The following is a 26,467-nucleotide window of genomic DNA, read 5'->3' as shown; positions in this document are numbered from 1 at the left end:
GCCACCGGGGATAGACCCTCCCCGCAACCCGCCGTGATGCCGGGACGTCACTGGGAAAGAGGAGCCGCGGGGCCGTCGCCGTGCCCACGCGTGTCTAGGGCTTGCGGGAACCCCGCCGCCCGCATCCCACCGGGACGGGTCCCCGGGGCGGCCGTGCCCCCCCAACCTCCCGCCCGGGGGGGGGTATATGCCCCCATATAGCCCCCCGTGGGGCAGTCGGGGCCGCGGGGGGGGCCGTGAGGAGGGGTAGCCCACCCTCACCCTCGCCCCACGCCCCGTGTCCCCGCCGTGCCCACGGGGGCGGCCGGATCCGTCCTGGTGCGGCGGTGCTGCAGCATCACTGCACCGCCCGACCGGAGCGATGGGCGGCGGCTGCGGCGGCCCCGGGGAGGGGGGCGGCGGGGCGGCCAGGACCCGGCCCGGGGAGCACCGGAGTGGGCAGGATCCGTCCCACGGAGTCTCAGCAGGGCCAGGGCCAAGCCCACGGGCCCACGGCTTGATCAGGATCGGGCCCAGGGAGGTCGGGTGTGGACAGGGTCCAGCCTGGAGTGCTCCTGCATGGCCAAGGTCTGTCCTGAGGTGCCCCAGCAGGGCCAGGGTCCAATCCAGGCAGTCCCAGTATGGGCAGGATCCATCCCAGGGATCCCCAGCGTAGCCAGGATCCATCCCGGGGATCACCAGCATGGACAGGATCCATCCCACGGGTCCCCAACGTGGCCTGGATCTGTCCCGGGGGTCCCCAGTGTGGCCAGGATCTGACCTGAGGTGCCCCAACATGGGCAGGATCCATCCAAAGTGTCCTCAGCAGGGTCAGGATCCTCCCAGGGAACCCCAGCGGGGGCAGGATCCGTCCCGGGGGGTCCCCAACGTGGCCCGGCTCCGTGCCGGGGGTCCCCAGCGGGGGCAGGATCCGTCCCGGGGGGTCCCCAACGTGGCCCGGCTCCGTGCCGGGGGTCCCCAGCGGGGGCAGGATCCGTCCCGGGGGGTCCCCAACGTGGCCCGGCTCCGTGCCGGGGGTCCCCAGCAGGGCAGGATCCGTCCCGGGGGGTCCCCAACGTGGCCCGGCTCCGTCCCGGGGGTCCCCAGCAGGGGCAGGATCCGTCCCGGGGGGTCCCCAACGTGGCCCGGCTCCGTCCCGGGGGTCCCCAACGTGGCCCAGCTCCGTCCCGGGGGTCCCCAGCAGGGGCAGGATCCGGCCCCGGGGCAGGGCGAGGCGCGGGCAGACCCTCAGCGCCCATCCCCGCGGCGGCGGGTGCGGACACCCGGTGGAGGGACAACACCCCCCCCCGTACCGGTTGTCACCCGAGGTGCCCCCGGCCCGTCCCCCACGCCGGGCTCCGGTGACACCCCCCCCCCCCTCCCCTTCTCGGCGGGACTTCCGCGTGGGGCCGCAGGGACACGGGCCCGGCGGCGGCTGCTAATTAATGATTAATCTGCGCTCCCCGGGGCCCAGCGCTGCTGCGGGGGGGGCCGCGGGGCCCGGCGCCGCCGTTGCGGGGGGGGCCCGGGGAGGGAGGGGGGGGTCCCGGCCACCGGAGGGGGATGCCGGGGCCTGAGCCACGCACACGCGTGGGGTAGGGGCGGGGGGGGGACACACACCCCCCCCCAGTGAGGGGGTGCCCTGCGCCCTCCTGGGCATGGGGTGCTGACGGAGAGGGGGGAGTGCAAAAGGGGGTGGGTGTGTGTGCAAGGGGCTGTGTGTGTGCAACGGGGTGTGTGTGCAAGGGCGTGTGTGCAAGAGTGTGTGTGCAAGGGGTGTGTGCAAGGGGTGTGTGTGTGCGAGGGCGTGTGTGCAAGAGTGTGTGTGCAAGGGGGGTGTGTGCAAGGGGGCGTGTGTGCAGGGGGCGTGTGTGTGCAAGGGCGTGTGTGCAAGAGTGTGTGTGCAAGGGGTGTGTGCGAGGGTGTGTGCAAGAGTGTGTGTGCAAGGGGTGTGTGTGTGCAAGGGGGGGTGTGCAAGGGGTGTGTGTGCGCAAGGGGTGCGTGTGCACAAGGGGGGCGTGTGTGTGCAAGGGTGTGTGTGTGTCAGGGAGTGCGTGTGACTGCAAGAGAGGGGTGTGTGTGCAAGATGTATGTGCGTGTGCAAAACGGGTGTGAGTGTGTGCAAGGGTGGGTGTGCGTGTGTGCAAGGGTGGGTGTGCGTGCAAGCGGGAGGGTGTGCAAAATGTATGCATTTGCGCGTGTATGTCCACATGTGTGTGTGTGCGTGTGCAAACCGGGGGTGTGTATGTGTGCCAGAGCGTGCCCACGCGTGCATGCCAGCGATGCCTAAGGGGTGTGTAGTGTGTGCGCAGGGCGATACGTGTGTGTGCGTGCAAGCACGCGAAGGGGGGGGGCGCGTGTGTGCGCGCGTGTGTGCGCGCAACAGGGCTGCGCGCGTGTGCAAGGGGGTGTGTAGGTACGCGGGGGCGAAGTGGGGGGCACTTGGGGCGGGTGTGCAAGGGACACACTCAGAGGGGGGGGGGGCGTGTGCACGGGGGGGGCGTGGGTGTGTGCTGGCGGGGGGGGGGGGGGGTCCGGCTGCGCGTGTCCCCGTTGTCCCCGCCATGTCGGTGCAGCGCGGCGGTGCGTGTGTACGCGTGTGTGTGTGTGTGTGTGTGCGCGCAGCCCCGGGGGTGCCGGTCCGCTCGTGCCCGCGCGCGCGCGCGCGCCCGCCGCCCCCGCGCGCCGCCCGCGCCTCCCCCGCCGTACCGGGCCGTACCGGGCCGCCGCCGCCGCTGCGCCTTTAAGGCCGCCGGCCGGGAGCGCCCGGGAGAGGATCCGGGCGGGCGGGGGGGGGGGGGCGGGTACCGGCCGGGGCGGGCCGGGCCAGCACCGAAGCTGCGGCCGGGACCGGGACCGGGGCCGCCACCGCCACCGGGGGCCCGGCCTGGGCGCGGGATGGGGCGGCGGGGGCGCAGCGCGGCCGCCGTGTAGGAGCAGGCGGCGGCGGCGGCGGCGGCGGCGGGGCCGTGCCGGGGCGCGGGGCCCCGCGGGCGGCGGAGGCGGAGGTGAGCGGGGCCGACCGGGAGCGGGGCGGGGAACGGGAACGGGAGCGGGGCGCTGCGCGGCGGCCGGTGCGGTGGGGGGTGTGGGGGGGACGCGACACCGGGTTGGGCCCCGGGGCGGCGGCGGCGGCGGCGGGGGGTGCCCGGGGCGGCGGCGGGAGGGCGCTGGCGGGTCCGGGGTGCACGGGCCGGGCTCAGCGGGGCTCCCCGCGGGCCGTGCCCGGGGCAGGCGGGCAGGGAGGCGGCCGCCGCCGGGGCCGGCCTTTCCCGGGCGGACGTTCCCCACCGTCGTTTGCCCGGGGCTGGAACCGGTTGCCACGTCCCGTCTGGTTTCCCGGTGCCCCGGGGCCGAGGCGCCCGGTACAGCCCCGTTGGCCGCCGTTCAAGACAAACAGGGTCGGGACGCCCGGGACGGTTCCAGCTTTGCCGCAGGTCGCTGCGCCGGGAAGGACGGGCTCGGGGCGGCCTCGGCAGGGCCGAACACCGGGACACCGGCACCTGCAGGCGCCATGGGGCTGGTGGGAGAGCTGGGGCTTGGGGGTCTGCGTCCCCCGGGGTGGGACATCGCGGTTTTTGGCTGCCTGTCCCTGCCAGGCGGGAAAAATGCTGCCTCGCACCCCTGTGGGCACCGGGGTCCCTCTCGGGGTGTCATTGTGGGGGACTGAGTGCTGATCCCTTCCCGGCACCCGCAGCATGTCGTGGTTCAGCGGCATCCTGGTGCCCAAGGTGGATGAGCGGAAGACGGCATGGGGGGAGCGCAACGGCAAGAAGGGCACCCGTCCCCGCGCCGCCCTCTGCGGCCCCCGCTATATGAGCTGCCTGCAGGACCCTGAGATGGAGCGGGGCGGGGGGCCCCCCCGGGGGCTGCGCTGCACCTGGCAGGAGGACCACTACGGCAAGAAGGGGCCTGTAGGCGACCTGGGGCTCAAATCGGTGGACCTGGGCTTGGAGGACGGCGAAGCCAAGGGGCCGAAGGGGGCTGGGGGGCGGCCATCGGCTGGCGAGTGCTGGCGGCGGCTTCTCCAGGTTTTCCGCTCCAAACGCTTCCAGTCGGCCAAACTGGAGCGGCTTTACCAGCGCTACTTCTTCCAGATGAACCAGAGCAGCCTGACGGTGCTGATGGGGGTGCTGGTGCTGGTCTGCGGGGTCATGCTGCTCTTCCACTGCCTGCCCGGCGCCCCGCATGTACCGGCGGCCGCCGCGTTGGCGAGCGCCACGGCTCTTTTCTTGCTCTTGATGGTGCTGTGCAGCCGCAGCGCCTTCCCCCAGGACTACATGTGGGTGGTGAGCTACGTGGTGCTGGGGCTGCTGGCCGGGGTGCAGGCGCTGGGGACGGTGGCCGTCGCGCCCCGCAGCGCGGCTGAGGGCGTCTGGTGGAGCGTCTTCTTCATCTACATCACCTACACGCTGCTGCCAGTGCGGATGCGGGCGGCCGTGTTGGCCGGTGTCCTCCTCTCCGTCCTGCACCTCGCCATCGCCTGGCACCGCAACGCTGCTGACCCCTTCCTCTGGAAGCAGGTAGGGCTGAGGGGACACACACACACACGGGGGGGGGGGGGGGGGGGAGGAAGGGGGGGGGGGGGGGGCTGCGCCAAAAGGGTCCTACCCGCCTGTGGCATGGGGTGGGGGGCAACCCCACCAGTGGCTCCCTGAATCCCTCTCTGCAAAATTGAGCTTTTCTGCACATGGAAAATTCTAGATGCGGGAGGGGCGCCTGGGGGGTGTGTGTGTGTGTGTGGGGGGGGTGTGTGTGTGCCATGCTGGGGTGCTGTGGCCCGGGGGTCGCTTTGCTGCCGCAGCCCCATGCGGGGGGTTCGGGGGCCCCTCATCCCGGTGGGGTTGCGCACAGACCTGCCATTGTGGGCTGTGCTGGGGGGAGGGGGGGGGGGGGGCACCCACAAAGCCCCTCTTGTAGTGCTGGCGGAAACCCCCCGAGGGGGAAGGCAGGGCCAGGGCAGGGGGGTGGCTGTCACCCAGTCCCGCGGTGTCCCCTGTCCTGCCTCCCCGCGGGGTGGCGGGTGCTCCCAGCAGGGTGCTGCATGCAAAGGGGGGACTGGGGGGCAGGGGGTGTCCCCAGGGCTGTGTTCGCAGCCCCCGGTAGGGCATTGCTGTGCTCCCCCTCCTTTCATGGGGCCACTCGTCACCCTCGCCCTGCCTGGCCGGGACCAGGGCCACGTGCCGTCCCCATGGGGCACAGGGCGAGGAATGCGATGCTGAAGGGAGGGGGGGGGGGGGGGGGGGGCAGTGAGCCGAGGCCAGTGGGGTTTGGGGGATCACGAGAGAGGGGAAGCCCCCCAGAGCGGTGCCCACCCTGCAGGGCGGGAGTGATGGGGCTGTGACCCGTGGTCGGGGGGGGGGGGGTGGTGTGGGTGCGTGGCCCCCGCTCGCAGCCCGCCGGAGCTCTATAAATAGCCCTGGCCCTGGTCCCGGGGGACGGGGACAGGGACGGGGAGGGGGGAAACCGCAGCGCTCCCGCTGCAGCCATCTCCGCTTCCCGGCCCTCCCCCGGCTTCCTCCGCTTCCCGAGGGCCCGTGGGGCCTGGCTGCATTGCCCCCCCCCCCCCACCCCTCGGGTCCCCATGTCCCCTGTGCCCCAGGTCCCTGCAGCCTCACATCCCCTCTGCCCTGGTTTCCTACATCCTCGGGTCCCCGTGTCACCCCTGCACTGGGTCCCCAGGTGTCTCCCATCCCCCCCCCCCTTCACCCTGCCCTAGTCCACTGTGTCCCAAGGTCCCCTCTGCCCCCCCCCGTCCCCCCTGGTCCCTGCATGCCCCGTGCCCTGGTTTCCTGCGGCCCCATGTGCCCCATGTCCCCCGGCCCTGGGTCTCCAGGTCCCCCATGGCACTGCAACCCCCCCACCCCGGTTTCCCATGTCTCTAGGTGCCCCACATCCCCCTCACCCTGGTCCTCTGTGTCCCCTGGGTCCCTGCATCCCCACATCCCCCTGCCCTGAATTCTGAGGTCCCCACCTCTCCCTACCCCATGTCCCCCCTTGCAGCCCCCCTCTTCCTCTTGACAGCACCCCCCCATACCCCAGAGCCAGGGTTTTGGGGTGCAGAGGAGTGTGGCAGAGCTGGCCAGGTCTTGCTGTGGGGCTGGGGGTCCCTGGGTGGCCGTGCTGAGCCCACCTCCCCCACCAGCTCAGCGCCAACGCCCTGATCTTCCTCTGCACCAATGTGGTGGGGGTCTGCACCCACTACCCGGCCGAGGTGTCGCAGCGCCAGGCCTTCCAGGAGACCCGTGGCTACATCCAGGCACGCCTGCACCTCCAGCGCGAGAACCGCCAGCAGGTGAGTTGGGGGTCCTGGGCACAGCGGGGTCTGCCATGCTGGGCTGGGGGAGGGGGGGTGTCTGGTGGGGTCCTGGTCACCTGCTAACAGGATGGCGCTGGGGTTAGGAGCGCCTGCTGCTCTCGGTGCTGCCCCAGCACGTGGCCATGGAGATGAAGGAGGACATCAACACCAAGAAGGAGGACATGATGTTCCATAAGATCTACATCCAGAAGCACGACAACGTCAGGTACCGTGGGGCTGGGGGTGCGGGCTGGGGATCGGTGAGGTTTGGAGGGAGCTGTCACCAGGCGAGGGGGTGCGGGGCGATGTGTGGTCCTTCCCCAGCCCATGCTCTTCCTCCCGGTAGCATCCTCTTCGCGGACATCGAGGGCTTCACCAGCCTGGCCTCCCAGTGCACGGCCCAGGAGCTGGTGATGACGCTCAACGAGCTCTTCGCTCGCTTTGACAAGCTGGCGGCGGTGAGTGGCAGAGCCAGGGTGGGGTGTTTTTTGGGGGGCGGGGGGGGAGGGGGAGTCCTGGAACCCCCCCCCCCCCGACCTGCCCATCTTCCCCAGGAGAACCACTGCCTGCGCATCAAGATCCTGGGGGACTGCTACTACTGCGTGTCGGGGCTGCCGGAGGCACGCGGGGACCACGCGCACTGCTGCGTGGAGATGGGGGTCGACATGATCGAGGCTATTTCGTGAGTGGGGCAGAGCACAGGCATCGCGCCCATCCCCGGTGCTGGCACATCCCTGCTGCCACTGCAACCCTGGGGGGTGCTGTGCCCAACCCCAGGGCTGGCATGTCCCCAGTGCCACCCCAATTTGGGGGTGCCCATCCCTGGTGCTGGCACATCCCCGGTGCTTGCCGGGGTGACGCGGTGCCGGTGCCGTCCGCAGGCTGGTGCGTGAGGTGACGGGGGTGAACGTGAACATGCGCGTGGGCATCCACAGCGGGCGGGTGCACTGCGGCGTCCTGGGGCTGCGCAAGTGGCAGTTCGACGTCTGGTCCAACGACGTGACTCTCGCCAACCACATGGAAGCGGGCGGCAAAGCCGGGTGAGCTGGGATGGGGGGCTGGGATGGGGACCGAGATGGGGGGCATGGGGGCTCAGCGCCTTCATCCCTCCCCCCCCATCCCCCAGGCGCATCCACATCACCTGGGCGACACTGCAGTACCTGAACGGGGACTACGAGGTGGAGCCGGGCCACGGGGGTGAGCGCAACGCCTACCTCAAGGAGCACAACATCGAGACCTTCCTCATCGTCGGCTGCAGCCAGAAGCGCGTGAGTCGGGGGACACGGTGGTGGTGGGGGGGGACACGGCGGAGAGGGGGACGTGGCCCCTTCTCACGGCTGCATTGCCCCGCAGAAGGAGGAGAAAGCCATCCTGGCCAAGCTGCAGCGGGCTCGTGCCAACTCGACGGAAGGGCTGGTGCCGCGCTGGGTGCCCGAGCGCTCCTTCTCCCGCACCAAGGACTCCAAGGCCTTCCGGCAGATGGTGAGCAGCCTCGGGGTGGGGACGTTGGGCACAGGGAGCCCCCGCCGTGGCAGTATCAGCTGCTCACCGCCTTTCTGTGGCTGCCATTAGGCTTCCGCAGCCCTGCCCGCAGCCTTCGCCTGCTTCCTCCTGCCTGCCACAGCCCACGGCCTCGGGGAACCCCCGGGTCTCCCCCCCCATCCTTCAGCAGCCCTCGGGGATCCCCCCTACCGTCACCAGCCCATGGGGATCCCCAGGTGTCCCCCCATCATCACCAACCCTCAGGGATCTCCCCTATCATCACCAGCCCATGGGGATCCCGAGGTGTACACCCTGTCCTCGCCAGTTCTTGGGGACCCCCCCTGTTCTTACTGGCCTTGGGGACCCTCAGGGGTCCCCCATCCTCACTGGTGTCAGACTAACCCCCCCCGGACCCCTCCCTCCTCCCTTTGCAGACCCTTGGGGACCCCCCCATCCTTGCCAGGCTTGGGGAATCCTTAGTGGTTACCCCTGGGACTCTGTCCCCCATCCTTGGTGGCCTTTGTGACCCCTGTCCTTGCCATCTATGGGGTCCCCCCCATCCATGCCAGTGTCCTTGACACTCCCCATCTCCCTTGTGTCTCCCCAGGGTATTGATGACTCCAGCAAGGACAAGTAAGTGTCCCCATGCCCGGATACCTGGCAGGGGTCGCAGCCAGCCCCTCTCTGGGGCAGAGTTGGTGGCCTGGAGGGGTCCTGACCCCCTTGTGCCCCCAGCCGTGGTGCCCAGGAGGCTCTCAACCCTGAGGATGAGGTGGATGAGTTCCTGAGCCGGGCCATTGACGCCCGCAGCATCGACCAGCTCCGCAAGGACCACGTCAAGAAGTTCCTGCTCACCTTCCAGACACCCGAGCTGGAGAAGAAGGTGGGGGTCCTTTTATCCCAGCCCTGCAGTCCCCTCCATCCCCTGAAGTCCCCTCTGTCCTGGCCCCATCAGCACCTTTGTTCCACTCATCTCACTTCCATCCCCTGGGGTCCTCTCTGTTCCCCTTCACGCCATCCCCTCCATCCCTTGGGTCTTCTCTCTCCTTGACTCGTGGTCTCCTCCATTCCAGCCTCTGTGGTCACCTCCACCCTACCCATCCCAGCCATGGGTCACCTTTGACCTCTCTAATCTCTGGGGTCTCCTCCATCCTGCTGGCTCCATGGTCCCCTCTGTCCTGGCCCCTCCATCGTCTCCATCTCATCCCCTCGGGGTCCCCTCTGTCCCCCTCTGCCCAGTCTGGCTCACCCCTCTCCTCCCTGCAGTACTCCAAGAAGGTGGATGACCGTTTCGCTGGCTACGTGGCCTGCACCCTCCTCGTCTTCTGCTTCATCTGCTGCCTCCAGATCGTGGTGTTCCCCCAGTGAGTGCCATGCTCTCCCCCCCCCCCCCCCCCCGCCCCCAACCCCTGGTCCCCAGCCCCGGTGCTCATGGCCACCTCTCTCCCAGCTCCCCACTGATGCTTGGCATCTACGTCAGCATCTTCATCCTCCTTGCTGCCATCCTCTTCGTCTGCGCCGTTTATTCCTGCATCACTGTAAGTACAGGGCTGACGGGTGGGGAGATGGAGGGGGGGCTCAGCGGTGCATGATGGGGTCCCTCTGCACCCACAGCTCTTCCCCACCGCCCTACAGCGGCTGTCCCAGAAGATTGTCCAGTCCCGCGCTCACAGCACCATCATCGGGGTCTTCACCATCCTCCTTGTCTTCGTTGCCGCCTTCGTCAACATGGTAGGGGCGTGGGGTTGGGGGGTTGTGGGGAGCTGTGGGACACTGGCTCACCCCTCTCTCCTCTCCCAGTTTGCCTGCAGCCGGGTGGCCCTGCGGGACTGCGCTGCCCATGAGCTCAACATCACCCCCGAAGCTGTGGGACCCTGCCAGCTCCGGGCCCTCAACTTCTCCCTGGGGACACCCGCGGGCCCCTGCCACCACGACGGGCTGGCCTGTGACTTCCCTGAGGTGAGTGGCCATGGGGCACCCATGTGTGCAGGGCACTGGGATGAGGTCCTACAGTGGGTCCCTGCCGGTGCAAGGTCCTCCTTGGGTGCTGGCACAGAGTCCTGGAGGATGCAAGATGCTGGCAGGAGGTCCCCATTGGTGCTGTGTCCCCCAGGGTGCTGGAATGGGGTCCCCACGGATGCAGGGTGCTGGCATAGATCCCCGTGGGTGCGAAGTCCTGCACGGGCACTGGCACAGGGTCTCTGAGGATGCAGAGTGCCGGCACAGGGTCCCTGCAGCCACAGTGGCCCCGAGGATGCTGGCACGGGGTCCCTGAGGGTACAGGGTGCCAGCACGGAGTCCCCACAGGCACAGTATCCTCCAGGCTGCTGGCATGGTGTCCTCAAAGATGCAGTGTGCTGGCATGGGGTCCTTGCAGGTGCTGTGTCCCCAAGGGTGCTGGCATGGGGTCCCCAAGAGTATGGGGTGCTGCAGGTGCAGTGTCCTTAAGAGTACAGGGTGGTGGCGCAGGGTGCCTGCAGATACAGGGTGCTGGCATAGGTCCCTGCGGGTGCAAGGTCCTCCATGGGAGTTGGCACAGAGGCCCTGAGGGTGCAGAGTGCTGGCAGGGGGTCCCCGTGGGTGTGGGGTGGCAGCAGGGGTTCCCCACAGGACGCCGGTGCATCCCCGCGGTGTCTCTCCCGCAGTACTTCAACTACAGTGTGGTGCTGAGCCTGCTGGCCTGCTCCGTCTTCCTGCACATCAGCAGCATCGGCAAGCTGCTGCTCATGGTGGCCATCGAGGCCACCTACCTGGTGCTGGTGGAGGGGCCCCAGGCCGCCCTCTTCGACAACGCCGACCTGCTGGTGGTGGCCAATGCCCTGTGAGTGCCCGGTGTCACCCCACTCGGGGTCGTCCCCCCACCCCGTCCTCACCCTGCTAACCCCCTGCTCTTCTCCCCCCAGGCCCTCCTTCAATGTGACCCAGGGCGAATGGTGAGCGGGGAACTGGGACCAGCGGGGAACTGGGACCAGCGGGGTGAGGGTGGGCAGCAGCAGGAGAGTCCCCTGGGAGTCTGTGCTGCGAGGGTGGGTGCGTCTTATGGGATGGGTGCAGCCTTGGGGTCCCTGGGGTGGGTGCATCTTAGGGGTTGGGTGAATCTTGGGGGATCCCTTGGGTGGGTGCATCTTTGGGGTCTGGGTGCAGGTTTGGGGTCCCTGGGGCGGGTGCATGTTACAGGGTGGGTGCAGCCTTGGGGTCCCTGGGGTGGGTGCACTTTAAGGGGTTGAGCATAGGTTTGGGGTCCCTGGAATAGGTGCATCTTATGGGGATTGGGTGCATCTTATAGGGTGGGTGTTGTGTTGGGGTCCCTGGGGTGGGTATGGGCTCGTCTGGCACCCTGGCTCAAGCGGGTGAGGGCCGCCCGCAGCCCGGCGGAGGGGAAGGTGGCCCTGCGGTACGTCACCCCCGTCATCCTGGCCATCTTCGCGCTGGCGCTGTACCTGCACGCGCAGCAGGTCGAGTCCACCGCCCGCCTTGACTTCCTCTGGAAGCTGCAGGTAGGACCTGGGGGCGAGGGGCCAGAGGCCGGGGCCAACCCCCTCCCCACACCCCCGGGGCAGACGCAGGAGCCCAGCGTGGCTTCCATATGGCGCTGTGTGATGCAGGCGACGGGCGAGAAAGAGGAGATGGAGGAGCTGCAGGCGTACAACCGGCGGCTGCTGCACAACATCCTGCCCAAGGACGTGGCGGCGCATTTCCTAGCACGGGAGCGTCGCAACGACGAGCTCTACTATCAGTCCTGCGAGTGTGTGGCTGTCATGTTTGCCTCCATCAGCAACTTCTCCGAGTTCTACGTCGAGCTGGAGGCCAACAATGAGGGCGTCGAGTGCCTGCGGCTGCTCAACGAGATCATCGCCGACTTCGACGAGGTGCCGGAGGGTGGAGTGGGGTGCCATGGGGTGGATCGTGGGGATGGGCTGTACGGGGATGGGGTGTGTGAGGTGCTGGAGAGGCTGTGGAGCAGCATGCATGGAGTGTGCACAGGGATGGGGTGCAGGAAGATGGGGTGCACAAGGTGCTGGAGGGGCTGTGGAGCTCTGTGCATGGGGAGACCAGAGGATGGGGTGTGTGGAGATGAAGTGCACGGGGATGGGGTGCTGGAGAGGTCACGGAGCAGCGTTCATGGAGCCATGGGATGGGGTGTATGGAGATCACAGAATCACAGAATCACAGAATTATCAGAGTTGGAAGGGACCTCTAGAGATCATCTAGTCCAACTCTCCTGCTAAAGCAGGATTGCCTAGAGCACATTTCTCAGGACTGCATCCAGGCGGGTCTTGAAAATCTCCAGGGAAGGGGACTCCACAACCTCCCTGGGCAGCCTGTTCCAGTGCTCTGTCACCCGAACCGTAAAGAACTGTTTCCGTGTATTTGAACGGAACTTTCTGTGTTCTAACTTGTGCCCATTGCCCCTCGTCCTGTCACTTGGAACCAATGAAAAGAGCCTGGCTCCATCCTTCTTCAACCCACCCTTTAGATACTTGTATGCCATAATCAGGTCTCCCCTCAGCCTTCTCTTCTCCAGGCTAAAGAGTCCCAGCTCTCTCAGCCTTTCCTCATAAGGGAGGTGCTCCAAGCCCTTAATCATCTTAGTTGCCCTTCGCTGGACTCGCTCCAGCAGTTCCCTGTCCCTCTTGAACTGGGGAGCCCAAAACTGGACACAGTATTCCAGTTGTGGCCTCACCAGTGCCGAGTAGAGGGGGAGAATGACCTCCCTCGACCTACTGGCCACACTCTTCCCTATGCAGCCCAGGATTCCATTGGCCTTTTTGGCGACAAGGGCACATTGCTGGGCCATGGATAATTTACTGTCTACAATGTGATGGGATGGGATGCACGAGGTGCTGGAGAGGCTGTGGGGCAGCATGTGTGGGGTGCAGGGGGCCCCAGAAAGGCTATGGAGCATCGTGCATGGAGTGCACAGGGATGGGGTGCAGGAAGATGGGGTGCACAGGGTGCTGGAGAGGCTGTGGAGCTCTGTGCATGGGGAGACCAGAGGATGGGGTGCGTGGAGATGGGGTGCTGGAGGGGCCATGGAGCAGCGTTCATGGAGCCATGGGATGGGGTGTACGGGGATGGGATGCACGAGGTGCTGGAGAGGCTGTGGAGCAGCATGTGTGGGGTGCTGGAGAGGCCATGGAGCAGCGTTCATGGAACCATGGGATGGGGTGTACGGGGATGGGATGCACGAGGTGCTGGAGAGGCTGTGGAGCAGCATGTGTGGGGTGCTGGAGAGGCCATGGAGCAGCGTTCATGGAACCATGGGATGGGGTGCATGGGGATGGGATGCAGGAGATGGGATGCATGGGGTGCTGGAGAGGCTGTGGCCCACCATGTGTGGGGCATGGGGAGACCATAGGATGGGGTGCACGGGGTGCTGGAGAGACCATAGAGCGCTGTGCACGGGGAGACCATGGGATGGGGTGCTGGAGAGGCCATGGAACAGCATGGATGGGGTGCAGGAAGATGGGATGCACGGGGCCCTGGAGAGGTGGGGTTTGGGTGACGCCCCCCCCCCCCCCCCCCCCCAGATCATTAGTGAGCAGAAGTACCGTCAGCTGGAGAAGATCAAGACGATCGGCAGCACCTACATGGCGGCCTCGGGGCTCAATGCCTCCACCTACGACCGGGAAGGCCGGAGCCACATCGCGGCGCTGGCCGACTACGCCATGCACCTGATGGAGCAGATGAAGTACATCAACGAGCACTCCTTCAACAACTTCCAGATGAAGATCGGTGAGTGCCTCTTGCACGCCTATTTGCACACTCCTTTGTCTTCACACCCCCCTCGCACCCCCCCTTCGTTCTCATACCTCCCTTTGCACACACAAAGCCTCGTCCACCCCCTCCCCTTTGCCCACCTTCCCCTTTGTGACCCCCTTAGCCCTTGCACACCCCTTCACGTGCCTCTTTTGCCTTTGCACCCCCCTTTGCACCCCCCTTTGCCTTCACATACCCATTTGCACACACAAACCCTTCCCCGTCCCCTCCCCTTTGCCCACATCCCATTTGTGCTGCCCCTTACCCCTTGTACACACCGGCCCTTGCACACAAGGTCCTCAAGACACCCCCTTACACACTGTTTTGCACACAAAACCCTTTGCACACCTCCTTCCCTTTGCCTGCCCCCTTCGCCCTTGCACACCCATTTGCCAACTCCTTTGCGCATGCAGAGCCTTTGCACACCCCTTCATTATCACACACCCCTTTGCCCGCATCCCCCTTTGCGCCCCCCTTACCCCTTGCACACCCCTTTGCACACACAAACCCTTGCCCCCCCTGCCCATCTTTGCCCGCCCCCCCTTAGCCCTTGCACACCCCTTTCCACCCCCCTTTGCCTTTCCACCCCTTTTTGTACACACAAACCTTTGCCCCCGCCCCGCTTTTGCCCTCTCCCCTGTGGAAGTGGGGGGGCTGTGACACTCCATGTTCCCCCCCCCCAGGCCTGAACATGGGGCCGGTGGTGGCGGGGGTGATCGGGGCGCGCAAGCCGCAGTATGACATCTGGGGCAACACCGTCAATGTCTCCAGCCGCATGGACAGCACCGGCGTCCCCGACCGCATCCAGGTCAGCCGGGGGACAGGGAGGGGAGGGACAGGACCCCCCAAGAGCCTCCCCCTCACCCCCCTGTCCCCCTCCCTCAGGTGACAACAGACCTGTACCAGGTGCTGGCAGCCAAGGGCTACGTGCTGGAGTGCCGGGGGCTGGTCAAGGTCAAGGGCAAGGGGGAGATGACCACCTACTTCCTCAATGCTGGACCTGGAGGGAGTTAGGTGGGGGGGGCTGCCGTGGTCCCCCCCCCTCCCCGGGCACATGTCCCCCAGCCTGTGCCGGGGTGAGGCAAAAAAAGAAAAAATCCCCAAATCCACATATTTAAAACAAAAACAAACAAAAAGAGGAAAAAGGGAGAAATGGACACAAGGGAGGTGGTGGAGGGGGTTGCTCCCTGCTGTCGTCCCCCCCCCCCCCCCCCCCCCAGGGCAGTGTGTTTGGGGGGGTATTTCCCAACCCCGCAGCGGGGTGTTTGCGGGTGGGGGTTTGGGGTTCACCTGCCCCCAACTGAAATCCCCCATGTGCCAAAGAGGGGAGATGAGGGCCCCCCCCCCGGGGAAGGGGCTAAGGGGGGGTTGGGGGGTTGGGGTAGGGGTCTCCCCCCACCCCTCCACGTGCCAAACTGAAGTGCCGCCTGCCTGGGGGGGTGCAGGCAAAGCACCTTCGTGGTCCCCCCCAGAGCCCACCGCGGGTCCCCCTCCCTCCCGGGGGGCTGCCGGTGGGGAGATGGGGGGGGGGGGCAGCTCCCCTACTTTTAAATGCAAAAAAAAAAAAATAATGAAGTGACTTTTTTTCTTTTTTTTTTTTTAAGCAGTTTTGGGGTGGGGGTGGGAGCTCAGCCCGGGGGGGAGGAGGATCCCCCCCCTCCCCCTCCAGCGCAGACCTGAGGTACTTTGTCCTTCGTGTGTACAGATAAATTATATATAAAAACTCACTTTGGATACGAGCTGTGGCCTGGCGTGTGGGGCGTGTGGGGGCAGGCCCAAGAGGGGGGCTCAGGCCCCGGGGGGGGTGTGGCGGGATCCCCGGGGGAGGCCGAGCCGGGACCCCGCGGTGCGGGCCGGGCCCCGGTGCCTCCAGGAGCCCAGAGCGCGGGGGGGGGGGGGGGAAGCGCCGGGGGTCGGGGGGCGCCGCGGGGGCTGACGGGAAGTGCCTGGGACGGGGCAGCCGTTCGCTCCGCCCCTTAGCAACGCTTGTGCGTCAGAACGCGCAGGCGCGGCCAACCGCGCAGGCGTCCCACCGCGTCTCCCATTATCCCCGCCTGGAGGCGCAGCGATACGGGCGCGCCGCCGCCCTTGTGACGCCGGCGTGTCGTTGCGTCCGTTTGTGCGTGCGTGCGCGCGCGGGCGCAGATCGCCATGGAGGCCTCGGCGGGCGGAGGGGCCGGCGGCGCGGCGGGGCGGCGCTGGTACTTCAGCCGCGAGCAGCTGGACCGCAGCCCCTCGCGCCGCGCCGGGCTCGACCCCGACAAGGAGCTCTCGTACCGACAGCAGGCGGCCAACCTGCTGCAGGACATGGGACAGCGCCTCAACGTGTATCCGGCCGCGCTAGGCCGCGCGGCCTGCGCTCGGGTACTACCGCCGTCGCGGGGAGGCCAAGGAGCGGGTAGGGACGGGCCTGGCCGCGGGGAGAGCTAGGCCCGGGTGTGAGGAGGGCCGGGATCGGCCGCGGGGAGAGCCGGGCGCGTTTCGGGAGAGGAGACGGTTATGCCGGGGTGTGGGGAAGGCCGGGCCCGGCCCCAGAGTAGGGAGAGCCGGGCCCGTTTTGGGACCGGGGAGAGCCACGCCCGGCCGCGGGGAGAGTGAGGTCCGTTTCGGGAGCGGGGACGGTGACGGTTATGCCGGTGTGCGGGGAAGGCTAAGCCCGGTCCGGGAGCGGGGAGAGCCGTGCCCGTTTTGGGACTGGGGAGAGTGAGGCCCGTTTCGGGAGCGGGGAGAGCTGTGCCGGGGTGCGGGGAAGGCCGGGCTCGGCCCGGAGAGAGCCAGGGCCGTTTCAGGAGAGGGGAGAACCGAACGCGTTTTTGGGACCGGAAAGGGCCGGGGCCGGCTCGGGAGTGCGGACGGTTATGCCAGGGTGCGGGGAGATCCGTACCCGTTTCAGAAGCGGGGACGGTTATGCCGGAGTGCGGAGAAGGCCGGGCCTGTTTTGGGACCGGGGAGAGCCAGACCCAGTCGCGGGGAGAGCTGTGCCGGGAAGGCCGGGCTCAGCCCGGGGAGAGCCAGGGCCGTTTCAGGAGGGGGGAGAATCGAACGCGTTTGGGACCAGAGAGGGCCGGGTCTGTCCCGGGGGTGGGGACGGTTATGCCGGGGTGCGGGGAAGGCTAGGACCGTTTTGGGAGCGGGGACGCTGAGTCTGGCCCGGGGAGAGCCGGGCCCGTTTCGGGAGCGGGGACGGTTATGTTGGGGTGAGGGGAAAGCCAAGCCCGGCCCGTGTGCAGGGAGAGCCAAGAGTGTTTTGGGACCGGGGAGAGTTGTGCTGGGGGGTGGGGAGAGCCAGGCTCGTTTCGGGTGCAAGTAGAGCTATGCCAGCATGTGGGGAGGACGTGGGCTGTCCCAGGGGCAGGGAGAGATGAGGAGAGCCCAGCCTGGGAGCAGGGAGAGCGAGGCCCGGCCCGGTGCCGGTGGGATGTTGGGGAGCTGGGGGCATTGCCCAGGGGTCGTTGTTGGGGTTGTGTGTTTCCTTAACCACCTCATCAGCTCCCAACTCACCATCAACACGGCCATCGTGTACATGCACCGCTTCTATATGGTGCAGTCCTTCACCCAGTTCCACAGGAACGTAAGTGTGCTGGGGTCTGGCAGGGTGGGGGGTGCTGGGAAGCCCCGAGCACTGCTCCTGCTGTTGCCTGGCAGCCAGCCTGGGGGGTGATGTGGTGGGACTGACCCTGGGGAGGGGGCTTGGAAAAGGGAAGGGTGGTTCATAGTTGCCTGTAGTCACCAGAGACCCTTTTCCCTTCTGGTGATGTTTGGACTTGCGCAGGCTTTGTTTCCTAAAGGAATATTTGTTTTAGACTTGAGAATTAGCCTAATTTATTTGCTTTAATCTTCAACTCATTAACTTTTTAAAAAATAACGTTTGTTTTCTCTGAAGTCGGTGGTACCAGCAGCTCTGTTCTTGGCAGCCAAGGTGGAGGAGCAGCCTCGCAAGCTGGATTACGTTATCAAGGTAGCAAATGCCTGTCTGCATCCCCAGGAACCTCCTCTAGACACCAAGAGCGAGGTAAGTGTCAAGAATGGAGAACTGGGCTCTGATGTGAGGAGCGGAGGCACAAGGAATGGGAATGGCGGAAGCGTGCTACATCCTGAATCGCGTGGCTACAGCATCTCGTTAAATCGGGTTCAGCAGTACCCGCTCTCTAAGTGAGCAGCTGTGTCCTAGGATGGTCAGTGACAGCTTTCCGATTCGACTGCTCTTACACTACTGAGAGCTTTTTGGCTTCTGTACAGCAGAAGGCTTTTTTTTCCTGCTCTGTGGCAACCTCTCTTCTGTTCTCCTCTGCTGTGCTGCTGCAAATGTGACTCAGATGTGCTGTGTAACAGTGTCTGCGTGAAAAGCTTCTGAGGAGGGCATGGATGTTGGCTGCTGTGATTGAGTACTGTCTGTGGCAGAGCAGAAGGTGGTGTACACAGTTTGGTTCTGTTCTGTCCCCACACATTTAATGGTGGGTTTATTAAAAATGTTGCTGATTCCCCATCTCTCGAGACAGCCCGTCTTACCTGGAACTGAGCAGCCAACCCTGCTGAAAAGGGGCAGCTTTATCCAGGAAAGCTTAAGAGAGAAAAAAAAAAAAAAAGCAGCTAATTCCTCTACTGTACTGCTCATGTAGCCGTCCTGTGCAGTGTGAGGGACCAGGACTGAGAGGGCCACTGTGGATCCTGAAGCAGCCACCCCTAGCAGAAGCACTAGCAGGGGAGCGGGTCCACCCCAGCACTCTGCTTTCTCTTTTCTGGCAGGGAATCTGTGCCAGTTCCCCCAGTGCAGATCGGCATAAAGATTCCCCTTTGCTATTTTTTGCCTCCCTGAGAAAAGGGTGTTAGAAATGTGCAGGCTTTATACGGAGTGCCTCATCGTGAGTAACTTGCCTGTCCTCTCAACCCCAGGCTTACCTGCAACAAGCCCAAGACCTGGTCATTCTAGAGAGCATAATACTGCAGACCCTGGGTAAGTTTTTCAAAGCGGACGGGCTGCCACACGAATCCCAGACCCAGGAGTGTTCCGCAGAGCGGAGAGCCTAACCGCACAGTCTTCTCCACAGCTGGAGGGCAGATGTACAGCTGGCCAGTGGGAGAGCAAGAGTCCAGGCAACAAACCCTGTTTTTCACACCCACTCCTGTTTTCCTTTTAACATCAGTTTTTTCAGGTGTAACTTGTGTCAGGTTCAATGCTCAGAGAAATTAAAACACGGAAGTGTGGCTCGTCTCTTTCCTCCCCCGCCCCCCAACAGGTTTTGTACCACTTGGACACCGGTCTCTGTCCTCCGTTGTGCTGTTGAACTCGATAATGCTCTAGTCCTGTGGCCAGGAAGCAGTTTGCACTGAGAGATGTCTAACAAAACTGGGGTTGAAAGTTAATACTCTGTTCAGATAGCTGAATGTGGGGAAAAAAAAAAACAACCAACAACCAGTAACAGTTTTTGGGTTTTTTTGAAAGTAGAAGCTGGAGCCTACATTTAGGGCTGTGGCTGTTGGATATAGTATCCTCTTCCTTTCTAAAATGTTCTGTTAAAACTTGTTTTTACTAACATATGTTCCGTTTCAGAGGCAGTTTGTAGATAGCGTTCCACTGCAAAATACTCAGTAGGCCTTTTGTTACTTCTGACTTGGTTCAGAGTAAACGCCGCTAGTCCTTCACACGCAAGGGGACAGGAGGGGCAAGTGTGTCGATGGGTCGCATGCGTTGGCTTGGCAAGCCAGTGGCTAAACTGTGACCCCAGCTCTGCAACGACTCGGTTCTCCAGTTGCCTTTTTTAACGTCTCAGTTCTTCTAGAATGTTCTGCATGGGAAGAACCAAATCTGTTGCACACATGGACCCATTTGAAATTTTTTTTTTCTTTAAAACATAATGCCCAAACTGAATAGGAAACTGAAGCAAGGATTAAGTTCAGTTGTCTTTAGTGCTGTAGGCTCCTTCAAAGGGAAAACGTCTGCTTCCTCTTAGCTTTTTGGGTGACAAAAATTCCTTTGAGCAGATGCCATTGTCTTCTCCTTCCTCCCAGCTGCTGTAAGAGGCTTTGTCCTGCTATTTTTAAAATACTTAATAGTTGTTTTGTTTTCAGTGAGGTCTTTCAAGCACAGAAGTCATTTAGCTGCTTGGAGGTCTGGCAGCAGCAGTGACCTTCAGGTTTTGTGACTGGAGAATTTGAGTCTTCTGGATACAGGAAAACGGGCTCCTCTATTCCTGCTTGCCTCCGAGCGGAGAGCAGGAGCTGTAGGAGGGAAAGGGAGAAGGCCTTGTCCCCCAGGAGCAGGAAACGTGAGGTTCGTAGATCCGTGGGGGTGTGCTTCTGGTTTTCTGATGGCTGTATGTCTGTGTTCTTCCAGGTTTTGAGATCACTATTGACCACCCCCATACCCACGTGGTGAAGTGCACACAGCTAGTGCGAGGTAAGTGATGTCAGATGTCGGGTGCTTGTGGCTTCTCCTCCGTGTAACCTCCGCTTGATAGAGAAGAGCCGTGAAAATACATTGCAGTGTTTAGCTTCAGGAGAACTTGCCTGAAGTCTCCCTGAGAACCACAATAAATGTCAAAATAGGGGCATTTGCAAATGACTGACATGATGTTGTGGCTCTGCTGAACCATGCAAAGCATTCTATGTACAGGAATTTCTAAAATCCTTCTAGGTATGGCATAGAGTTAGTCGAACTGTGCTGGGTGTCTTATTGTGTGGGTGGTAGCGAGGGGCCCATGGGTCTTGTACTAAAAAGTAATAATATTTGTCAGGATATGCAGACTAACGCCCTGCTTTTTCTTTTTCTCTTTCAGCCAGCAAGGACTTGGCGCAAACTTCCTACTTCATGGCTACCAACAGGTTATTATTTTACAACTGATTCATATTTGACAGAGGGTCTTATCTGGAGGAGATGTGCTACTGGTGACCCCTGGGGCATTGGTCAGCCTGCGAGCAGCTGTGGATCGCTCAGTTTGGTTCAGAAAGAGCAGGAACCCTTTCTCCTGCTAGCTGCTGGTCAAAACCAGCTGCACAATCGGCCATATAAGCAAGGCAGATGGGACGCTCAGGAACTTGACTGTTTTCTTTTATGGGGAGTTAGACAGTTGTAAAAGTTTTGGTTTTGTTTTTTTTTTTTTTTAAAAAAAAAGAGAAACAACCTCAAACCAAAACAAAAAAGTAGACTTGAAACGAATATATACATTTTTACTTGCTTAGTACCTAAGTGTCAGAGGGTTTTCACTGAACTAGGTGCTGTGCAAATTGTCAACAAATATAGTTTGTACCCCGAAGAGGCTGATCCAGAGTGTAAAGGCAGAAAAAAGGAAGTTGGATACAGGCATGAGGTGGTGCAAGAGAAAACGATAGCCTTGTCTGGCCTGCATGACTGGACAGGCAGTCGTGAAAGCAGAGTTTTGGAAAGGAAAAAAGCCCCTAGTTTTTTTTCACCCTGAGAGGTCTGGGTAGTTTTGTCATTAGGTTTTCACTGCAAGGCTGATACCAGCCCTTGTGTTGGGATTTAACGATTTTATTTAAATGTAATTTCCTGGATTACCAGTTTCTGGCAAATCATGGAGTTAATGTTTGGAACAGAGCAAGTTGTGGACACGGAAAATCTGGTGGTTTTGTGAAAGAGCTCGCAGAAGTGAAAGGATGGGAGAAAAAGATGGTTTAGATGCTAGCACAGGGGAAGCTGCAGAGTCGGAGAATGCTTCCAAGCCCTGGCCAAGCCGTGAATGTGCGTGGCCTTGGGCGAGTCATTTTCTCTCCTTTGTGCCAGTGAGAGGTGTTACCCGCTCACCTCCACGCCGTGCTGGGAGAATTGTTTGTTGAAGGTGCTCTCTAGCTCCAAAGGGCACTGTGTGGGTTTCCTGCATAAACTAGTGTAAAGGGAAGGCGGTGTTAGTAATGTGTGGGTAAATGCATCCTTGAAACGTGTTTTATCCCTGCAGCAATAATTGCAAAACCAAGGAATTATGAGTTAAGGTTATACTTGAAAGAAATCCAGGCAGAAAGTGAGAAATGCAGCCAGGCAGCCTCAGTTTTGCCTTAAAGTGGTGCCATGAAATGCCTGATTAAGGTGCTTCAGTGATGAACTAGATTTATCAGGCATAGCTACAGATGTTTAACTTTTATTTCGTTCTGGCATCATTATGGGGCAGAGTTAAGGCTCTTTTTGCACCTTAACTTCACTTCTGACTTTGGCAGACTGGATAAAGGCTCTGAATTTCCTGGGTTTGACTTCTTGGTGTACAGATAAATCCAATATCCATGAAATGGCTTTAGACTTTTTGGCTGTAGATACATATCTCTGTCTCTCCGCATTGCATTGATGGAAGAATTAATAACCTGAGCATGGCGAAGAAATGCAGATAATGCCATCCTGTGGCTACACGTAGATGCTCAGTGGCACCATTTCCATCAAGTGCTCTTTGAAAGGGCTGATTTGTGAGTGTGACAGTGGGCAAATCCTGTACCAACTTGCTGTCCTGGTTTCTAAGGCTTATTGGACCTGGTGTTTCTGCAGGTAGAGAGTAAGGTGCTTTCTTAGTCCATTGGTTCTCCTGTTCTCAGTGCTAGACCTCCCAGAAATGACGTCTGAGCTGTCACATGGCAAAATAATTTACTAATGAAAATACTTGATAGGCAGCCAGGCTCCCTTTTAGATGCTCCTGAGTCACTCCAGCCTATGGTGCTATTCACAGCCAAAGCTTCAGTGCTTTTGCTAAAAATTGTTTGGGAAAGACCGGACCCTTCCTTAAAAGCTTAAGAGGGCCAGTTTGCTCCTTGAACGCCATCCCAGGAGTTGCACTTGGAAGTGTCTTAGTTTCTTCTCAGATTGAGCAGAGCCCACAGCAGAGGTGGGGGCTGGCAGGTAAACCCAGCCGTTCGCTTTCTCCCTTGGAGGAGAGCTGGAGTGAGGCGGCAGCGTGCCTCGCTGCTCCTTCTTGAGCCACAGATTGTTGAGTTGACAGAGTTGCCTGGACCCAAATTATCTTCAGCAGAACAGGGAAGGAACAAGCAAATCGGTGGAGCGGGATAGAGACGCCCGTAACAGTAGGGTTGTACTGGGGGAGGAATGGCAGGGACTTCCCCACCACGTCCATCTCTTGTGCAGCGTCTGTTCAGTGGGCGATTGTGAGTGCTGAAGTTCAGGCTTGGGAGTTCATGGCTTTCTGTTTCTCTCTCCCTGCTGGTGACGTCAGCCTGCACCTGACCACCTTCAGCCTGCAGTACACCCCTCCCGTTGTGGCCTGCGTCTGTATCCACCTGGCTTGTAAGTGGTCCAACTGGGAGATCCCAGTCTCCACGGACGGGAAGCACTGGTGGGAATACGTTGATGGCACTGTAACTCTGGAGCTCTTAGATGGTAAGTTTTGGAGCGAGGTTTTCCCCCCCCAAAGGCTCTTACGTTATTTTGGCACCTTTGTTCCTGGGTCTGCCAGTCAAACACAACCACCAGCCAGTTCATGGACTCCAGGACTTCAGGTCTTGCCAAGGTTGCCAGTGCAGCAGCAGCTTCTGTGGTACAACAGAGATGGCAAAAGGCACACAGTGAGATGAGTTTAAATGTGGTCAGTGATACTAGTTCTCAGTATTTCCCCTCCTGGAGTAGCTCCATTTCATCAGTAGCTCCATTCGTCAGTACGTAGGGGGTTGCCCTGATGGACTAGGTCCGGTCTGTGCGCCTCTGACTCTCTTGCTTGGGTTTGTGTTTCCTCTGCAGAACTGACTCATGAATTCCTGCAGATTCTTGAGAAAACTCCCAACCGGCTTAAACGTATCCGGAACTGGCGGGTAAGAATGCTTTGGACCGCGGGTGCTTGCAGGAGAACACAGGCTGTGATTTCTTCTGTGTGCATGAGGCTGTGTGACATCTCCACTATGACAATGCAAGACAGTGTCTGAAGGGCGTGTGTGTGTGTGGGGGGGGGGGGGAATCTGAACACTCTGTGTCTGCAAAATGTTGCTTCAGCGCTCGAGTTCATCTGTTCTGAATTAACTCTGTAGAGACCTTGGTTTTTTCAACCGCACTAGCAATCCCGCTTCCAGTGGTTGGGTCTTTTCCTGCAATGAGGGACTGGGGGGGGGACACAAAGTGGATCTTGTCTTTAAACAAGAGCTTGCACTGTACTGGGTGAGCTGCTTGCATCAAACCAGCTCTAGTGGCAGCCCAAAGGAAATGACTGGTTGCTGCTTTTATTCCAGGCCTCTCAAGCAGCCAGGAAGTCAAAGGTTGATGACCACGGTGAAGATGAGAGCCTGTCAGAGCAGACAATCCTCAACATGATTTCCAGGAACAATAGTTCGGACATGAACATTGCTGGGTTAATGAGCATGTCAACATCCTCCACTGCTGGAGCAGGGCCGTCTCTGCCGGCCACGGCAGACTCGCCCAGTGACCAGAGCGGTGGGGATATGTCCCAGCCTGAGCACTGGCATCCTCCAGCCAAGCTGGAGATCGGCCAGAGTCACAGGACTAATGAAAGCTCGTCAGCTGCTGAGCATCCTTTACAGCAAGATGGCGCTGGTTATCAGAAGCAGAGCGGCAAGAATGCCCCATCAGCCAAAGTGTCGCTCAAGGAGTACCGGGCCAAGCACGCTGAGGAGCTGGCGGCACAGAAGCGGCAACTGGAGAACATGGAGGCCAACGTGCGGTCTCAGTATGCCTTCGCAGCGCAGAATCTCCTAGTCCAACAGCAGCGGGAGAGAGAAGTCCAGCAGGACAGCAACCCCTCTCCGATCATCCTGAAAATTCCCATCGGTGGCTCGGAGAACCCCGAGCGCCCTCCCGCCCCTGAAAAGAGTGACAAAGCCTCGGCCCTGAAGCTGAGGATCCCAGTCGCAGGTGGAGGTGGGGAGAGGCCACTCTCCTCCAAGCAGGAAGAGATAAAAATGCGGATCAAGGTGCCAACCGCCGCAGAGAGGCACGGCTCCTCAGATGAGAGCAGTGTCAAGAACCGGGAGTTTAAGGAGAAACACAAGGGCCACTCTTCTAACCACCACCACCACCACAACCACCACTCTCACAAACACTTACATGCCCAGCTTGGCACTGGCCCCAGCAGCATGGCAAACAAGCGCCCAGGAGACTCTAAACACAGCAGCCAGCCTAGCGCCGTGCCCCACAAGAGCTACGGTCCCCTCGCCTCTTCCCGCAAGAGGCCCCTGCTAGAGGAGGCGCCAGTCGCTGCCGCTGCCACGGCCACGGCCGCATCCCACGAGCACCAGCCCAAAGTCAGCAAAACCTCCAAAGGCCCCGGCATGCCATTCCCTTACCCCCACCTCCCCGGGGCGGCCCACCTCCCAGGGCATGGCTCGGATGCGAGCAACCTTCCCTTACCCCAGGCCAACAAAGCCCGGGTTACCCACAGCAAATCGGACAAGGGTCCCACGGGGGCCAACGGGCACAACGCCAACCAGGCCAGTGACTACCAGGATACGGTCAATATGCTGCACTCGCTGTTGAGCGCGCAGGGCATGCAGCCCACCCAGCCCCCTGCCTTTGACTTCCACTCGTACGGCGAGCTCTTGAACCCCCGGGCTTCCACCAGCTCCAGAGCTGCCGCCAACACGGACAAGCCCCGACCACCCCCCCTGCCCTCAGAACCACCACCCCCCCTCCCCCCTCTCCCTAAATAAAGCCCCTTTTTACTACTGAGCCCAAGCCCAAACCTGGGCTGCCCCTGCAGGGGCATGAAAGGGCTTGTTCGATCTCCACTGCCTCACGAAGAACTATTTTATTATATAACTTTTATTATTGATATTTAGAGCGCGGAGTTGTTGAAGCTGTGAAAGGATAAGAAACCCTTTCTCTGTTCCTTGCTCCCCCCTCCCCCCCCATCAACTTCCAGTTAGTGGTGGGCTCTGTCCCTGCTAGAACTGAAGCCCCCTCTGGGGAACACACATTGTGGGGGGGCTTTGGGGGGGTATTTAAAATATGTCACAGAAAATTTAAGACGTTTTACAAATAATTTAAGCAGTAACTTATACCTTAGTGTTTTTGTTTATTTTAATTTTGTGGTGCTGCGGGGGACCATGGTGAGGGTTTCCGAGGGTTTGTGGGGTGGTTCTGCTCGAGCTGTTGGTGACAGAAAGCGTGTTCGGGAGCTTTTGGGGGACGGAGGGGAGGCAGCAGTGTGAAGGGAGGGCAGGGACCAGAGGCCGCTCAGGCTCGGGGTGGGGGGGGGTGGGGGAGATGGGTGCTGCGCCCCCGGGGTGACAGGAGCTGCTTTACCTGCTGTGGGGCAGGTTTCCTCCCTCCCAAAGCCGATCTGGTTTTGGGATCCCATCTTCATCCCCTCCTGCAGATCCCACTGCTTCCACTGGAAACCCCTGGCAGTGGTGGGGGCTTTGGGGTCAGTGCAGGTGCTGAGGGCTGCTGGGGACTTTTCGGTGGCATTTCAGGCTGGCTGAGGTGACGGATTGAGGGCTTTTTTTGGGGGGAGAGCATCCAGCGGAGCTGCCCGTGGCTGGCAGGGACGAGTGGTGCTGAGCACCTGGGGTGGGATTGTGCCCAAAGGCACCTGCCCCAGAGCAGGGCGGCGCTGTGCTGCTGCGGGTGGTGCTGCCAGCGCATGTAGAGCCGGGTTTTGGCGTGAAATGGCGTGGCGGGCTCGGTGGGCGGCTGCACAGGGGTTGGTCTGGAGAGGAGCAGCGTGGTGGGTTCCCAACTGGGATGTGGGATGAGACCGTGTAGGGTGGCAAGGCCGGGTCACCGTGCCCGGCGCAGCCTTTCCAGGGGATCCCGTCAGCACACGGCTATTCACAGCTGAGCTGGAAACGGCTTTTACCACAACCCCAACCCTGGGCCAGGGCGACCACCCAAGTTTTGGTTGAATTGTTTCGGAAAAAAAAAAAAAAACAAACCAATTTCCTTTGTTCTCAGACTTCACTTTTCCAACTTTCAATAAATGTACTGTCTCTGTATGGTTTTGTGAAACTCTTATTCCACATTGAGCTTGGTTTTAAAGAGCAAGCAGCGCT

The 26,467-nt window shown here is 61.6% G+C and overlaps 2 protein-coding genes across 3 annotated transcripts; both read left to right on the top strand.

The window, feature by feature from the left end:
* Window positions 1–2,847: 2,847 nt before the first annotated feature.
* On the top strand, window positions 2,848–15,258 carry ADCY6 (adenylate cyclase 6). The gene is made up of 22 exons (XM_082496353.1): window positions 2,848–2,987; window positions 3,677–4,502; window positions 6,125–6,274; window positions 6,382–6,503; window positions 6,624–6,735; window positions 6,832–6,959; window positions 7,159–7,317; window positions 7,404–7,545; window positions 7,631–7,759; window positions 8,367–8,392; window positions 8,495–8,642; window positions 9,026–9,123; window positions 9,210–9,297; window positions 9,374–9,490; window positions 9,560–9,718; window positions 10,405–10,580; window positions 10,663–10,692; window positions 11,127–11,256; window positions 11,365–11,628; window positions 13,291–13,495; window positions 14,203–14,327; window positions 14,405–15,258. Exons 2-22 carry the CDS (start codon window positions 3,678–3,680, stop codon window positions 14,531–14,533), a joined length of 3,462 nt encoding a protein of 1,153 aa, XP_082352479.1. The 5' UTR covers window positions 2,848–2,987; window position 3,677; the 3' UTR covers window positions 14,534–15,258.
* Window positions 15,259–15,629: 371 nt separating this feature from the next.
* On the top strand, window positions 15,630–25,591 carry CCNT1 (cyclin T1). Of its 2 annotated transcripts, XM_082496323.1 has the most exons (9): window positions 15,630–15,846; window positions 17,009–17,090; window positions 17,403–17,531; window positions 18,413–18,473; window positions 19,854–19,916; window positions 20,296–20,341; window positions 22,687–22,850; window positions 23,208–23,278; window positions 23,690–25,591. In XM_082496323.1, the coding sequence occupies exons 1-9, from the start codon at window positions 15,671–15,673 to the stop codon at window positions 25,121–25,123; spliced, it is 2,226 nt and encodes a 741-aa protein (XP_082352449.1). In that variant the 5' UTR covers window positions 15,630–15,670; the 3' UTR covers window positions 25,124–25,591. The 2 variants fall into 2 exon arrangements, 1 of the variants encoding a protein (XP_082352449.1); XR_014270098.1 differs by lacking the exon at window positions 22,687–22,850 and having other exon boundaries at window positions 23,690–23,764.
* Window positions 25,592–26,467: the final 876 nt, after the last annotated feature.

Source organism: Vanellus vanellus, assembly GCF_965231255.1.
Source record: "Vanellus vanellus genome assembly, chromosome: 28".
In the NCBI taxonomy this organism is placed as follows: Eukaryota; Metazoa; Chordata; class Aves; order Charadriiformes; family Charadriidae; genus Vanellus; species Vanellus vanellus.
Note: the sequence above shows the minus strand (reverse complement) of the source record. Positions and strands in the feature narration are given on the sequence as shown.